The sequence below is a fragment of the Typopeltis vanoorti genome, chromosome 6 (genome assembly GCF_054136105.1).
Source record: "Typopeltis vanoorti isolate ZY-2024b chromosome 6, IOZ_Tvanoo_1.0, whole genome shotgun sequence".
NCBI lineage: Eukaryota > Metazoa > Arthropoda > Arachnida > Uropygi > Thelyphonidae > Typopeltis > Typopeltis vanoorti.
Window position 1 is genome coordinate 89,920,726 of NC_143554.1, and position 18,472 is coordinate 89,939,197.

At 34.4% G+C, this 18,472-nt stretch overlaps 1 protein-coding gene across 1 annotated transcript in view; it reads right to left on the reverse strand.

The window, feature by feature from the left end:
* LOC150105690 (uncharacterized) overlaps nt 1-18,472 on the reverse strand; it is a 124,525-nt gene that overhangs the window by 34,359 nt on the left and 71,694 nt on the right. Inside the window, exons 2-4 of the mRNA XM_090394530.1 lie at nt 14,972-15,336; nt 2,720-2,800; nt 2,273-2,427 (exon numbers count right to left, since the gene is read on the reverse strand). Coding sequence (XP_090250656.1) covers nt 2,273-2,427; nt 2,720-2,800; nt 14,972-15,283 — 548 coding nt within the window. The 5' untranslated portion in view covers nt 15,284-15,336. The remainder of the gene's footprint in view (nt 1-2,272; nt 2,428-2,719; nt 2,801-14,971; nt 15,337-18,472) is intronic.

Below are 18,472 nucleotides of genomic sequence, written 5' to 3' on the forward strand. Positions count from 1 at the left end.
AGCAGGGGAAAAGCAATAACAAAAGCTATTATGAATCTAAAAGAATTAAAGATGGGAAGTGAATTTAAAAAATCTCATCCACTTCTTCAAATATAACTCCTTGAAGTATATTTCTGCATTTCGAAGTGCAAAACTTTACAAAACCTTACATGCCGGCCTGAATGGCCAAGTGGATAGCACACACCCACTCACCGACCAATAGGTCATGGTTCAAGTCCCACTGTGGGCATGGGTGTTTGTAAAAGCCTGCTGTGGATGAGCTTATATGCTCTTTGAGTTTTTAAGGCAGATCTTTAAAAAAAAAAATAGCAATATTACAACTTGACTGCTACCCTGTTTATTGCGGGTCTGAAGTGACATTTCAAATAAAAAGTTTCATGTTTGTTCCATAGAGCAGAATTTCTTATTATTTAACCTTTATCCTCAATGTGTTATATTTTATGACTTTTCATAGTTGAGATGACATTTAAAAAATAACAAATTAAAAAACAGCAATTTCACTTACTTGTCAAGATATCAGTCTATTTAAACCCTCCTTGGAGGGGGGGGGCTTAACATATGTATCACTCCTCATAAACTCTTGCAAACTTTGCAACTTCATATCAGCAGTAAATGACTGAATCTTCCTTGTCAAACTATATAAAATATCATCCACAAATAAGATTAACACCAGTGGAATGCCAATAAAGTCCTGGAGTTACCAATCTATCTTCCTCTTCTGGAATACTGCTCTACTTTGAACAGTCTGGTGTTCATTAGTAACCATCTCCTGTTCATCTCACTAATCTATTATTCATTCCTTATCTCCCTCAACTTGTACACCATCTTACTTCATGAAGGCATTTTCTGTCAAATGCTGTCATGATGTCTCTTTTACAAACCCACTGACTTTCACAGAGAATCCCATGCCTATTAACTCAATTCTATATTCTACCCTAACTAAATCTCCAATATTAAAACCAAAGGAAAAAAAAAAAAAAGCAAATATATAGACTGATTTATAATCAGAAACCCCTGTTCTGCCACCACATTCTTTAGTGGCACTATTTTGTTACTCTCCATACTGCAAGACACTCACTAAACAAACAGGTCACAGGCACAGCTAACTCTTTTACACATTTCTAAAAATACATGGTAATATATAGTCAAACCCCATAGTCTTATTGATACCATGCCTACTCAACACCTTGTATGCCTTTGGTTCATACACTTTTAGTCCTTGTGATATTCTCCTTACCTTTGCAAAATGACAAGTATTATCCTTTTATATCTCACAATTCAATAATTCTGCTACCCACTAGTATTACTCTTCATAATCATTCTTCCTCTTTCTTACTATAAAGCAGAAGACTTCTCTGGAATTTTCTTTGGACTGGCTTCTCCTCTCCTCTTATACTGTGTTCTCCTTTTCCTCACCATCCTTCCAGCCTATATCTTACACTTGTCATATTGACTATGATTTTATCTCTTTCATAAAAACTTCTTTTATCGCAGTATTAGTTGATGAATTCCATTATTCATCCATTTCGTGCCTACCTTATCTTATTATTATTATACAGGTATCTACATGGAGTCAAAAGACTTATAGTGGGAGACCCATGTTAACCATTATTCATACAATATCTATCATTACCTCTCCATTTGGCATCTATGTTATTTACCTGACTTATGCTGTAGTATGCAATTATATTGCTTATTTCAGATTGCTTTTAATGGTTTCACACTAAATCAATCTTTTTCCATTTCAGCTCCATCCCATGATACTGATGCTAGTTGTGCTCATTGATGAGTTTATTGACTATGTCTTCCTCAACTTGGCTACTGCTCAAGTATCTCATGATCACTCTCAGTAGCTAATACCAATTTGATGTCTCATTCACAATAATATTGATGTTATCACCAAATCCAAAGCATAATCTTGCATTGCTTCCACGCATGCTATGTAAGATGGATTTCCCATAGGAACTCTCCTTGCTTCCATATGCTATTCTTTCCAGTATATATTTCCATAATCAAAATCTCCCATTAGGATCACCTTCTTTTTACTTGTCCAACTAATTTGTCTAAACATTTCACAACGTATGTCCTCATTTCCTGGCCTATAACAGCATCCTGTTCTGTTTATATCAACTTCACACAAATCTCCAACTTTAAAATCTTGTGCTGCATCTGTCACATGCTGTCCAAGGAAATTATTCAGCAGGAGCTCACTCACTCTCTCTCCACACACACAAATAAATATTAATGCAGAAGGAAAAAATTGCCAACTTACTTTCCTCCAATCATTTCTGAAAATGTTTTTGTCTTGGTTTTCTTTTGCTGAAGTTGTCTCATTTGATCTTGCTCCTCAATTTGCCTCATTTCTTCAGCTCTTTGAATGAGTTTTTCAGACTGTTTCCGTCTTCTGGATTTCCAACTGTCTAAGTTCTGAAAACACAGAAATTATTCTTTCTAGTCTTTCTGTTACATAAATACTACTTAAAAAATATTACTACTTAAAAAATGCTTAATGATATACAATCTGTCAATTATCTGATCCCTTTGGAAAAATGATTTGCTGGTTGGTTAACTGAATGTACGGTTACATAATGCTGTTCTGGGAGAGTTTACTAACATGTAACCTCAATTAACCAGTCCTTAAATAAGTAAGGACTGGTTAATTGAGGGTGTAGTTATTTGAAGATCAGATAATTGAGAGATTATTGTACATAATACGTACTGTTTGCCATTCTTCTTCATCTTCTCTGAGTTTTTCTCTTGACTTTTTAACCTCTTTGGCTAACTTGAGCTGAGTTTCAGCCTATGAAAAAATATTATATATGATAAAGTTGTAAATTATCAGTTTCAAAAGTGTACTGATAAATAAAAAATTAATGAAATAAAGACAAACATATACTATTACTAAGTTGAGTTTCTCTCTCAGGAATTCCTGGGATGTAATTTCAGGGAAATTTTCTAATCTTTCTTGTCATAAGTCTTGAATCTCAACTCGAGATTCGAGACCTTACCTAAATTTAAATTTACAAATCCGAAATAGAAAAGTGTCTAACTTATTATAATTTTAACTTTAGTAAACTAAAGTATTGTTTCATATAGATTATAAATGATTATTAAAATTTTATTATGTATTAATGAAACTATTCAATGACTGAAATAAATATGTTATTCATTTTATATAGCAGTGTGTTTTCTTTAAATATAATACAATAATATCATTATGTGACTAATATGGCTATAAATTGTAGGGGAGTGAGAGGCAGGTTTTTTTCGTGCAGAGTTGTGAATGATTGGAATGCCTTGCCTGAGAGTGTGGTGTCTGCAGGGAGTTTGAATGTGTTTAAGACCCGGTATGATGAGATGTGTGGGAGATAAAAGGACCTCCTAGATGAGTCTTTGACTCCATGAGGTCTTGTTTAATAATAATAATAATAATAAAATCAAGAGCAATGAAACAGCCTCATGTAATAGGCATTTTAGTTAGTCGCTCCAAGTTGGTTCATTTGAGAATTGTTCCTGAATGGGGAGGGAGTTCTTTAGTTAAACAAAAGATCATTCCCATTAGTGAACAGATTTTATGCTGTAATGTATGGCAAAGTTATTATTTTTCCATTTTTATATCTGGATCATGATAACATGTTAGTAAAATAAAAAATTAATAGTATATAAAATTAAGAAAAATCAAAATTATAATATTATATAAAATTAAGAGAAATCAAAATATAATGTTAAAAAAATTATACTTTTATTTTTTTTTATTTTATAATTTTAACATGTAAAAAATGGAGGATATTACAGATACATCCATATTTTATAACCAAATATAGAAAGAGAATTTAAAAAGTTTTGAAATTTACCAGCGAGCTTATGAGAATAAAACCTTTAGCAAAGAATTTTTCTTGGTTTGCACTACTTAAAAGTCACAAACCACAAACTCTGCCCATGAGCCTGTAATTTTTTATGTGGCTTCCAGCATGAAAGTTTTTTTTTTATTATTTTTTATTTTTATAAAGCTGTAGTACATTTGTACTGTGGATGGCTAGGGATTTTGTTGTCCATTTTTATTAATTTTATATATTTTTTTTGTATTATTTATTTATTTTTTAACATAGTCTAGAAACCCTACTCTAGAAATCAAACATGGAACTTTTTCAAGCCACCTCCAATAAGTTTGCCTCTTATTAGTGCTTAAATTATTTTTTTCTGGCTTGGCAACTTTTTCAAACAGTTGATTCTCATTAGAGAGGGAGAGCAGGAGAGCAAAAATCCTCTCAATCTCGCAGCAATCCTTTGTTAGAAAGTTAAACTAAAGTTAAGTAAAATAAAATTAAAATTTTCTGATGATTTCATAATGAGATAATTTTCTGCCTTTTGTGCAGAAGTTTCAACATTATTATCATTATTATTATTATATAACACTCCAGGGAGTCCAAAGACTCATCGAGGAAGGGCATCTACTCTACAACTCTCCGTCTCCACCACTCCACGAGCCACAACTACCTTCATCTACACGAATGCCATCTACCGCCGACCACCATTAGTATTTTCACAGACAATGACAAACATCCATGCCCAAGGCGGGATTCAAACCCGCAGCACTTTGACTGGAGAGCGGATATGCTAATCACTCGGCCAACCAGGCATATTCAGTCTAGACCTTACAGTCTAGATCTTAAGATTTCTTATATCTTGATGAGATTCAGATCTGTCACAAGATTTCTTAACTCTGCTTTGGTTGACAAATGCCTTGCATAACTTGATACAGGTCATGACAACATGATTCTACACTTTCATATCCATCAGTAGAACTCTTCATCTGCAGATCATGTGCTAGATGGATTAGGAACTGGCAATGAACTATCATGTATCTCAATGGCAATGAACTAACATGAGAACTATCATGGCAGGTTTAAGTATTTTGCTACACATTTTGACTTTGCCAAAAAAAAAAAAAAACTGGAGATATTTGTTAAATAGGGGCAGAAATCACCGCTAGGTTGTCTCCATACGAGTAAGATAGCAAGTGTAACTGATGAGTGGGTATCCTTTAAATACTGTGCAAATGTGCAACAATATGCATAGGGAGCCCACATCCAGTCTTTATCTCCCACTTTATATTCAAGATGTAACTCATATTCTTGTATAATCTGAGAAGTGAATGCTTGTTTTGTAGATGTTAATCACTTCAGCATATATAACAAAATGACTTTGCACTGTATATGAGAGACATCATACAACAAGGATTATCATCATGAATTGACTCAATAATAATGTAATACTAATGAACTTTAATGAACAAAAATAATTTTCTTAAGTAAACCGTGGATTATAGAACAATATAGATGCCATTTTTGCAAAATCATCTACTTTTGCTTTAATGCAAATTTTGATGCTTTGTGTAATCAGATGTTAGAATATGGTTAATATTCAGATGTTAGATAGAGAATTATTGTTTAGATAATTGGTCAAACTGCAAAAATTGACATTTGGATGTTAGGCTTCAGTTTGGAAAGATTGAATAACTAGAAGAATATTAAAAGATGAGATATCATGTAGCTCACAATATCGCATGTTACTGAGGTGCACAGGAATTAAGATATGGGCATTTTCTCTGTATTTAAAATGGCCTGCTTCTTAAATACTTTTGAATTTAAAATTTAAGTTTTAATAAATCCTTTATTAATTATTGGTATAATATATCAATGATTAATGCATATTATTTTGTAATATATTTATCATTAATCAAACAATTTATTCCAAGTATAAAAAGTCCAAGATTTAAAAAAGCTTTCATCAAATAAAAATCAAACCATATGTCTAACATTTTAAGATATTTCACATAAATGAAGTTGATTTAATGAGTTTTTGAATTTTTCAACTTAGACAAATGATACTGTCAGTTCAGAACTACATTCAAAAGGTCATAAAAATTACTTTTTACAAAAATTTCTTTTATAGTAAATTCCATCTCAGCACTTTGTAGAAATTGATTTCGATTATGCATGACTTTTAAAATAAATAAATATATATTTGAAAATCCTTGACAAGTAATTGAACTTTCATATTATTAAGTAATGGAAAGGAATGAACTCCTGAGAGGAAAATTAAATAAATTGATTTAATATTTTTATTTTGCCTTTATCATCTAGGTTTCTTCACAAGGCACAGAAGTAAGATCACACATGCAAAAGGAGGGCAAAGACAAGATTGGCATCCTCAACATACACAAAAAGGTGATCTTAAATGTTAGGCTGATCTGATGGTCTCATAATAATAACCTCACATATTTTTAGTAGTTTGAGGCAACTTTATTTGTGTAAGTTGGAAAAGGTGTCCACACCTTATTATTAAAATACTCTGGATTAGAGAAAGTTGTTGGAAGTTTTTCCACTTGGTTTTACTATAAATTAAAAATACCAAGAAATTATATACTTGGTTTAATCCTTTATCCAAGTGTAAGCAATAATTATAATTAAATCCTCGGTATGCATTATAAATATAATTGCTCACATTATTTAAAAAACTAATGCACTTAAATTTTAATTAGCAACGCTATTTACATGATCAGCCATCCACCTTCATCGTGCAATATATTTGAATTTTTTAGCGACAATGCTTCTGCAATTAAATTAATTATTTCTGGCAAAATCATTATTATCATTATTATTATTATTAAGAGAGACCTCCAGGGAGTCAGAGACTCATCGAGGGAGGCCACATACTACACATACCAGCTATCATACTTATTCTTGAATTCATTCACACTGCTTGCACTCACATCCAAAGGCAATCGATTCCAATCACACACCACCCTCTGAGAGAAAAATCTAGCCCTCACACCCTTCTTGGCAGTCTTCATTCTCAGATTCCAAGGATGCCCTCTCGTCCTTTCCCCATCCTCCGTAAATTGAAAAATTCCATCAGTTGAAATCCTGTATGACCCTTTCAGAAGTTTGTAAGTCTCAATCATATCACCCCTCTTTTTCCTGTTTGCAAGTGCAGTTTACAAATTCTCAACCTATCTTCATAATCAGTATTCCACAATCCTGATATCATTTTTAACACTCTCCTTTGTACTCTCTCCAATATATCAGAATCACAATGGAAACTAGGAGACCAGACCTGACACAATAGTCCAAGTGAGATCTTATCAAGGCCTTGTAAAGTCCCAAGCTCTCAAACTCCAGTTGCACAACAGTTCTAATGATGGTCTTAATCCATCTCATGCAATCCAAGATCGAGGAGGAGGTCAGTGCTCTCACCCCCACATTTCCTGTACTGGTTCCTTCCATCTCAATGCATTATGATTGGTGTGGTATTAACAAAAGATCATGTGATTCAACGAAAAAGGCAAACCAGTGATTGCTGAGTTGAAATGCTGATTCTCTTCAGCTGAGCTGAGTTCCAAAATCTGAAACTTCCATAACAACATTCACTATCTATTTCTTAAAGTTTAAACTTTTTTTCATGTGTGAACTATGTGCAAAACTTTTTCATTTCTTTTATTGTAAAGTAAAATCAGAAGTGTGAGATATATGTGAGAGAGTTATATTTGAGTAAATATGGCATTTTTGTTTGCTCAGTTTCCTAATTTTGGGTTGCTTTCAAGAGCAGAAACTCTGGTACAACTGTGGTATCACACCAGGGTTAATCTGGCATTGAACAAAGACTCCATGGAGGTCTGATGTTCATAATAATATCCTTGTTTAAATCCTTTAGCCAAATGTGAGCACACAAATTTTTATACTGAAGTATCTTCAAAACCAAGATACTTGTATATATACAGGCTGTCTGTTGACTTCACATTTGCTTCAGTATCCCAAATGTACAGCATACCTCAGTGTGAAGAAGCATATGTTTTCATATACAGTAGCAAAATGGTGTATTAAATTCTGGATGAGAGATAAAAAAAGTTGCAGCAACTTATTTCATTTTCACAAGTAAATACTTGACAAGAAATTATATTCTTGTTTTGCTACTTATATATAGAAAATATGGCTTTCTGCAGAAAGATTCTGTGGAAAGATATCAGTTACCAAAAGAGGTGGATAGATATAAACCAAAGGGAAAGAGAGAGAGAGAGAGAGAGAGAGAGGAAGACCAGCAACAAGATGGAAAGACTAGTGAAGTTGGAACAAGCAAATGCTAATCCTTGAAGAGAAGAAGATGAAGATGAAGATGACTTTCTGCATTCATTTAGCACTTATTATCTTCATCTAACTCCTGTAAGGACTCAATATAAAAGTTGAAACTGGTGTGGATATTGACCCTTTCAGTAATACATCCAATGTCCTCTACATTATGGGATATAAAGGCAATCTGGTGTAGAACTAACAGCCTCTATAGCCTAGGTCTAAACAGCCTAGCTGTGACGATACTTCATGTGGAAACTTTTGTTTGCTCACACTTGGGTAAAGGATTAAAACAAAAATCTAATTTCTTTTCAAATGTAATTTACATTCTGATCAAATGTTATATTGAAGTAGTGTAGCCATATGTGGGTTTGTGAGAGCAGAGTCCAAGACAAAATGTTCCACAAAAAAATTGGTGGGAGTAAAAAAATGGAATCTCCATATCATAGCTGCCTCAAACTGTCAAAAATTTGGGAGAACATTATTATGAAACTGTCCACTCAACATTTAAGATCACCTTATCACATCTACTGCCAACTAGAAATGTAGGATACTCAGTCTATTCATTTGCCTTTCTTCAGAATGCCTTTGTGCACATACAAATCTTATCATTGTGAATGTGATGCTGCCTGGGTGACCAAGGCAAGAACATCACAACAGATTATGGCAATGATGAGAGGGACCTTGACATGTAGAAGCAAAGTGATTATATTTACCTTGTACAGGTATAATAAACAAATTTAGTTAATTATTACCTTAGACACTTTTTTCTTTCCAATAAGTATCAACATGAATGATAATCAGCATCTAAGTATTCATGTCAGGTAAGGAACTGAACTAGCCATACTAAACTAAATTTTCATTGTGAAGAATTTATGAAGACAAAAACACACACATGCTGGAGTAATTATTTTATTTATAATTATGAAAATAACACAAAGTGTCAACATCTGTATTGAGGTCATCATCAGGAAAATATTCATATGTACAGGACATGACACTGCACAAAAGTAAAATAAATCTGTTAGTTGTTTATCCTAGTCTGACCTCTGGTGGAAGAAAAAAAAAAAAAAAAAAGAAATATAAATTATTCACAATGAATACCGACTAGCATGTAACCTCTTGAAAGAAATAAACTAAATTTTATTCATAAAAACATGTATAATAACTACAACAGCATCGGTCACTAAGGCAGTTAAATATTACTTCCACATGAAGCAAATGATTAATGTAGTATTTCTTTTAAATAAATGTTTAATTATATATATCCAATCCCATTCATTTCAATTTAATAACCAACTTGTTGTGTAGCAATCTGTCAAAAGCCTTTGAACAATCCAAGTACACCACTATATATGAATCTTCCTTATCCACTGAATTTGTCATTTTATTGTAGTACTAGCAGATTGCTAAAACATGACCTTCCCCTAACAAACCATTGCTAACCTTAACAATTTCAGACACACAGACTGGCTTATAATTTGTAGTCTCAGTCTTATTCCCATCTACCACCTCTGTTAACCCTGCAGAGGTCGCAGATGATCTGACAGATACATGCAAATTGTTTAATATAAATATTCTTACACATATTCAATGTATAGCTTGAAGGTCATGACTAGCTGTGTGTGCATATGTTACGAGTGATATTCCACACTGTTTTTTGCTGTCAATTTGGTTTAACACATGTTATGTAAAGGTTTGTGATATTTGACAGTAAATTGTATCTGAGAAATACTACGAACTCCGATGTCGGTGTAGTATTGGTTAGTTTTTTTTTTTTATTTACCGTTGAAAATGGCTGGAAAATATATCGATCGGATAATCCATCAGATGTTGAAGAGATTCAGAATGTTACTCGTGTCTGATGATGAGAATGATAGAGTCGAATGCGAAAGAAAGTGATATTTGATGGTAAATCATATCTGAGAGATACTGCGAACTCCGATAGTATAGTATTAGTTTAGTTATTTTTGTTGTTTTTTTCTTTGTTCAATAATTTCTAGATTATAACTGAAAATAAATAAACCATCATGTATTATATTTGCAGTGTTTTTTTTTTTAAGTTTTATTGCATTTTAGCACATACTAGTAATGAGTGTATCTCTCAGATACACGAGACCTGGCTGCAATTTTTTCGACCCGACCTCCACAGTGTTAAGTGAAACAAAAAAAGTTTCCAATTTTCCACTCCTTTGGCACTCACCCTGCTGCAAGACTCATGTTAAATAGGTCTGGGTGTTGTTAATTCCCTAAAGCAGTTTTTCCCAAGTGTGTTACATGTACTCCTAAGGGTACATGAAAAAGTCTTTAGGTGGTACAAGGCAGTTTTTTTTTTATTATTTCAATTACCTTATTTTACATTTATATTTTTGTCACTGTATTGTTGCAGATAAGTATAGGTCTATCTAATTGATTTTTCAATAACTAAAAAATCTAAAGGAAGTTTTAAACAAAATGTGTGCTTGGCATGTATCAACTGACCTCTGCTGAGGCTGTGTTTGGTTGATAGCATAACTGCATTCCACCCTATTAGTTCAAACTCACTAGAGGATACACTGGAAGGGGGTCCCACTCTACTGCATGGCAGAAAATACAAATATGAGAGGCTATTCATGGAATCTGCCTCAGCACTGAGAAACCATCCCTAACCTCAGCAAATTTGGGTCCAGAAACTGCCCCAATTTTGGCAAGCACTCATCCTCAGATCTTTAGTCCAGTAGCTAAGAACACCTAATTTAGCCACTAGGAGGTACCATTTGGGACTCTACACATGACTTTAGTTGCCTTTCTTCAGCCTCATTTACAAAGTGTCAATGCCTGCTTGCACATATCATTGTTTGTGATCCCTAAAGATGGCAATGTAACATAGCCAAAATATTGGAAGTAATTTCCTGAAAAATTATGAATACTCAACATATAACCCTTTCTACCAAAATCGGAGACTGTTGTTTAATGAAATACTTTCAGGACTCGAAGTGGGATGGTGGGAGAAGGAGGACACAACGAATTCCTAGAGTTTATATATATACAGGGTGTTCGGGATAAATTTGACATATTTATAATTAATTATATTTTTCCGTAAGTTACATGTATTAACACACACTTCTCTTCATTTAAAAGTTTGGACCCTTCTTCATTCATATACAAGATGTCAGAAAGGATGAATAGCTGGAACCCACCTGAATCATGGAAGAGAATAACTTGTATCATGATGATTCGTGCCCGCCATCAAAATAAGGATATTACGACTGCTGCCCAATGCTCCCTGAATACAGTAAAAACAATCAGGCATGAACTAGAGACTTGCAATGGTGACTACGAGGATGTATCAAGAAGAAAGATCCCTAGCAGACGATCTGATTGCGTTCGTACAGCAGAATTCCTCGCAAATCTGCAGGAACAGGTGTTGAAGAACCCTGGCATTGGAATTCGGGCTTTGTTCGTGGAGTTGCTAACTGTAGTCAAGCCCTGGATAACAAGGGTAGCCAATGGTAGGCCGTATGTATGGCAGCAGGATTCGGCCCCTTGCCACACCTCTGGGAAAAGTCAAAAATGGTTGTCTGAAAATTTCTACGACTTCAACAGTCCAAATGTTTGGCCTCCAAACTCCCCAGACCTTAACCCCATGGATTATTTTGTATGGGGCGCAGTTGAAAAAGACACCAATCGCACTTCCAGTAATACAAAAGCCCAGTTAATGGATAAAATTAAAACAGTTTTTGCGGCCCTTCCCAGGGAGACTGTAGCATCAGCTTGTTCGAGGTTCCGAAGCAGAATTGAAGCTGTGATCGATGCTAATGGTGGTTATTTTGAGTAAATCTTGTTGATAGTATTGTAATTAACTCTGCCTGTAATGTTTTTTTGTCAATTCATTAAATTTAATAGATACAAAGAAGATTTTCTTTTTCCTTACGGAACTGTCAAATTTATCCCGAACACCCTGTACATACATATATACATAGAATTTATTTTCAATTTCTGACAGAGAAATGTACAGAAAACAATTATGAAGATAAGCCTCCCATTTGTACACTAATATTATATTAATTATTAAGTTGAGATGGAGAGCTGCGATCGTGAATGAGTCAGTGTGCAGATTGTGCAGGAGGAATGGTGTGGAGTTTGTGGACTTGTGAAGTGAGTTTGATGGAAGGAAGGATTTACATAGCATAGATGGCTTGCATCTAAATGAATTTGGTGTCAGGAGTCTTGAGAAAGTGTTGTTCAGTGAAAGTTCAGAAGTACAAAGGCAAGGAAACTAGCATGTTGGGGGGGTATGCAGGTGAATGTTGGGCCATGATCACCCTCCCACTTACTAACCTAGAGGTTAGTAAGTGGAAGAGTGATCACATGATGCAAAATGTAACACCCCAGGTTAACTTTAGTGGACTAAGTGACACAAAGTGTAAGGGAGGTTGTGGGATGAAGGATGTATTGCAGTTTATATTTACTAATGCCAGAAGTATTCAAAATAAGGTTGAGGAGTTTTTTGGTGGATGTGGCCAAAAATTATAGACATTAGCAAGACGTGTTCACCGAAGATGATAAAATATGATGCAAGAGATATAGTGTCTTCAGAAAGGACAGAAGAAACACATGATAGCATGAGAATTAAAGCCAAAAAAGAATAGAAGTACATCACAGGAACAAGACATACAAAAAATTAGATTCAGAGAGCAGTTTATTTGAAACTATCTGGTGTCAGATAGAGGCCAAGAGATCTAAATATGTAACTGGTTGCTACTATAATCCAGGAGGTATATGGGAGAATGTGGATGACATGCACTTGCAAATTAGAATGATGAGTACAGGTCGATTAATTATTATGGGGGATTTCAACTATGGGGACATAGATTCAGAAGTGGAATGGTCATAGACAGGGAAGGAAATGGAATGAAACACTGCAATGCCAGACATGGCACTAACTGATAGGAGAATAGAGGTTGAAGAAATGGAGGTGCTTAAAATATTACAGAACCTTAATACAAACACAGCCATGTTGGTCTGTGTATGATGAGAATGTGAAAGGGAATTATCAGCTCTTCTGATTAAGCTGTTTAATTTAAGCCTTAGTACCGAGAAGGTGCCAATAGAATGGAAAGAGGACAAAATAGTCCCTTTGCATAAAGGAGGATCCAAGACAGAAGTAGAAATTATAGGCCAATCTGCATCTCAGGAGTGGTGGTTAAGGTATTAGAAAAATTGGTGAAAGACAAAATTCAGGATTGGGTAGATAGGAACATGATACTCTATAAGGGTCAACATGGTTTTATGAAGGGGTAGTAATTTGCCTTAGTAATTTGCTTACTTTTTATAATCAAGTAACAATGGATAAGGGAAATAGCAACTCAGTGATATTGCTAGACTTTGCAGAAGCATTTGACAAGATTCCACATAGAACTCTATTGCATAAATTGGAGCAAATGGGGATGATATGAATCTGGGGATTTGGATTAGAAGATGATTGATGGACAGATATCAAAGATTGGTTTATGGAGGAGCAGCATCTAGGAGAAGGCAAGCGACCAGTGGCTTACCACAGAGCTCAGTACTTGGTCCTCTGTTGTTCAATTTGTATATCAATGATAAAAGAAATGATCTGACAGGAAATATTCAGTTGTTTGCTGATGATGCTAAACTGGGAAGAGCAATGTGAGTGATGTAGAGATCCTACAGGAAAACAGACTAGCAGTATGGGTAAAGGCCTGCCAGTTTAATGTGACCATGTGTAAGGTTGGGAAGAGATCAGAAGCTTTGTACTATATTGATGGAACTGAACTGCAGGAAAATGATAAGGCTAGGGACTCTTGGGTGTGATTGTGGACAGAAAGCATGTTGCAAAGGTAACCAAAGCAGCACATAAAATTATGTGGTTGTTGAAGAACACACTAATATGCAAGAATAGAGAGGCTGTTGTTCCTCTATATAAGGCTTTAATAAGGCTACATCAGACTATTGCACACAAGATATGGACTCCAGGATTCCGTGGGGATGAAGAAGTTGCAGAGAGGATCCAGAGGCTAGTGGCAAAAATTGTGGCAGGTCTGTAGAATGCTCCCTATGAGAATAGATTGATGGTCAGCAGGCTTCAAAAATTAGCTGATAGATGAAAAGGAAGAGACATGATAGAAGCATTTAAATTATTAAAGAGGTTTTATAGAATTGACACAAAAGACTTTTTTCATGTCTTTTGAAAAATGAAAAAAGTGGCATGGGTTGCCAGAAGTGATTGTGGGTGCTTCATCAGTGAATGAGTTTAAGGAGATGATAGGTATTGTGAGAATGATGGCGAATATGTGAATAATGGATTTCCCACAATAAGTGTTATGACTGTGGAGATAGCTGTATAATAATAGTGGTACTGGCAACTGCCATGATGAAACAAGAATTTTGCACCTATGTAATACAGAAAATGCAAAATGTTTTCAATCATTTTAAAATAGCTCTGCAGTGGACTCTAGATTTAAACTCTGTGTGTGTGTGTGTGTGTGAGAGAGAGAGAGAGAGAGAAAGAGAGAGAGAGAGAGAGAGAGAGAAACATGTCAGCAATGATGCTTTTTTTAAAAAAACAAAAAAAAACTTGCATTCTAATAATACTTTTGGTAATATATATGATTATAAATTCAGGATTTTACAACAATTTCTTTTTTTTAGTGCTTAATGCCGTGATGCCAATTACTATGGCTCTTTTCAAATGATTTGCAAGCATTCGCCTAGTTTTGAAACATGATTTTCACCCATAAATACTTTCAATATATTATTGAAACTATAAAAATCTGCAAGTCTGATCTCCTTCTATGTCCCAAGAAACATAACTTTCTATTTGACATTCATGTACTTGCCTTTCGATATAGTGGTGATGTGTTAACTTTTACAAATTGTAAAGGATTATGTGAGGGAATTGCTGGAACTTTTGATACTGTCCTGGTTGGGATACATTCACCACTGTCCCCAGAAAGCTGCCTAGAATGTCCTCCAGTGCTGCAAATGCTGCTACCACTGTTACTATCCAAACTATCCACAGAACCTGAACGGGCATGCTGACTAATATTACAAATCGAATGTCTTTCTGAAGGAACCATTGATAAATGAATAGCACTTGGAGAATGTTTTGATCCATTCACAGCTGTGGGATACTGATAGGTCCCTGGCATATTCACCTCCCGTTTTCTTCACTGTAGTCCATGTATTGTTATAATATGGATACCTAAAAAAGAAGAATTATTGTATAAATGTAAAGTAGTTGACTACAATAATATATGCATTATACAGTGAGCCAGATGACTTCTAACCTACTCAGGTCAGAACTATAACACAAGACTAGAATAATCTATGCAAGAATGGGAAAAATAAGAATGAAAAGCATCAAAGGCAGAACTAGGTCTCATCAAGATGGTTGGAAAACCTGGAAGATCAGTTGGTAAGAGGTCAGATGTCATATAATTCATTCATCTGAAAACATACTTTAAGAAAGTGTATTAATTTTTGATTTTTTATACTTCAATTTTGAAAATATTTTTAATAACTAAAAAATCATGAAACTAGAAGTACTCTTGTATGAGTAAATATTCATTCAGGAATAAAGGACATGTTTTTGCTGCCATTTTATCTGATAGCATCCTCAAAGGGAAGAAACCAAACACTAGAAAATACAAATGCAAAATGGTATAGACTCATGGTAAAGAATAATAATTTCAAGTTTTTTGAACCAGTAACAGTTCAGAGCTAAGAACAGTTAATACACATAATGCAACTACAACATGTGGCTCAGCTTAAAATAGCTAGTAGATGTGACCTAGGTCCTCCATTTCAAAATTAGATAAAAGATTTCCATATTTTTACATAATACATTAATACAGATAATTTTAATTATCTGTAATCTGTAAATGTTAAGGTTATTTTTGTTTCAGCAATGTTTTTATTACTTATTTTGATGTTAAATAATAACATAAAATTTTTATATGCAAAAATTATTTTATTACTGCCATTTCCTAATAAAGCATGAAAAGAAAGCATGTGCTCATTTCTGTCTTCCTTTCTCTGAAGAATATAAATTATATATTTAGTTTAATTCTTTATCCAAGTGTAAGCAAACAAAGTTTGCGTATCTTAAGGACTGGGAAAACTCGTGGCAAAGGTGGACTGAGTTCTCATCACTTTCCTTTGTATCCCATAATGCAAAGCAAATCTCCTTTTGGACATGTATAATGCTATGCATTATGGGAAGGGTCACTACCCAGACTGGTTTCGACCTTTATTGAGGTCTCTTCAGTGGGAGCCAGACCCAGAGGTGATACCAAGGTTGAAGTAATGCAAGTCATATTTCCATATGCCAGTTACCAAAATGTGTTCACACCTACACTTGGATAAAGGATTAAACTAAATATATAATTTATAGTCTAACCAAGTGGAAAAAACTTCCAACATCTTTCTCTAATCCAGAGTAATTTAATAATAAGGTGTGGACACCTTTTGGTAACTGACATATAGAAATATGACTTCTGCATTACTTCAACCTTGGTATCACCTCTGGGTCTGGCTCCCACTGAAGAGACCTCAATAAAGGTCGAAACCAGTTGGAAGCTTGGGTGATGGATAGCAATGCTGTAGCCAATGAAATACTGAGGCTCAGCCATTGCTGTTACCCAGGTAGAGGGGTAATGAATGGCAATGCTGTAGCCCATGAAGTTAACTGAGGCACAGCTGTTGCTGTTACCCCTCAGATGAAATATGAGCAGTTCTGCTTGGTGGTGAGATGAACCTGCCACTGGGTAGAGCCAAACACTGAGAGAGTTCTTTTCAGTGATAGGGTGAGCCTGTTGCTGAGGGGAAACAATGCTGAGGTTTTGATCCTTTGGGTCACTTATTGTTGAGTGATCTGGGAGATCTCACGAGTTTTTGGAGAGGTAACCCCCACTCTTAATACAGGGAAACTGGTCTGGGTAGTGACCCTTCTCATAATGCATAGCATTATACATGTCGCAAGGAGATGTGCTTTGCATCATGGCATACTAAGAAAAGTGATGGGAACTCAGTCCACCTTTGCCACGAGTTGCCCCAGTCCTGAAGATACCTCAAGTGCAAACTTTGTTTGCTTACACTTGGATAAAGGATTAAACTAAATATATAATTTTTAGTCTAACTAAGTGGGAAAAACTTCCAACATCTCTGAAGAATGTAGGGTCATAACTAAAAGGTACCAAAATGTTAATAACTTTATGTTTTCAATATACATTATATAAGACATCTCCCTGCCAGTGTTTTTTACTAAGCATCCTTTGCCTGGAAAAAAATAGTTACATTCAATTATACTGGTGATGATGATGATGGAAGAAATATTGTCTTTTTTCAGTCAAATCTAAATTAACTATCTTAAACAAAAATGGAAGGGTTCTAGAAAAACAGACCCAGCTCAAGAAGACATGCATTGCATGCATAACAAACAAGTATAGTAATGACAGCCCTGACCAGTGTGTGTATGTGTCACCAATAAATAGATCACTATATTACAGTGTAGTGTAAGTTTTGATCAGGTGTAAGTTAAAAGTCAGAAATAACTTAGGGATAACAAATCAGTCTAGAAATAAATAAATTCAAACCTATCAGTAGAATATAACTATTATTTTTTGTGAAAATAATTAATTCTGTTAACTCATTTGGGTTTTGTCATTTCAATCTACTCAAAATAAGATAGCAGCAAATCTTGAGTTGTACAACTCAAATCACAGAATCAGAAGTACGAAAGTTAAAAAATTATTAGCAAACTGGGAAGGTAATACTGTCAATATTACAGTTATTAAATATGTCTTATAAGTTATAACTTATTATGCATGTCTAATAAGTTAACACAAATATGCATCTATTAAGTCATATCTTATAAAAGAGGCATATAATTCAAAATTCTGTAAAATGGATCATTCAATGCATGATAGGAAAGTTAAAACACAAGGACTTCCTAAAAATAATGATGCAAAGGCTGTTAAACTTTTATTTTTTGTCATTTTTCTAGATAAAACTTCCAACAGTTTCAAACCGTGTCCACACAGGCACCAACATGATGGGATTACAACCATTCATTAGAATTGATATACAATATAAAAACAGAATTTACTTATTGTATGCAATAGCTGTTTTTTTTTTTTTTTTTCAAAGTGTTCAGCAAGAACTAGTCTTATACTTATTACACTTGCTGAATTGATAAATGGCTACCATTGCAGTAAGTTTGCCAGTTTTATTTAATTTACACTTCATATTGAAATTACCAGCTGTATTAGTGTTCATTAGTTTTTGAGACACCTTTAGAAGTTAGTAAATACAATATTATTCTTTCAGATGACTGGCTG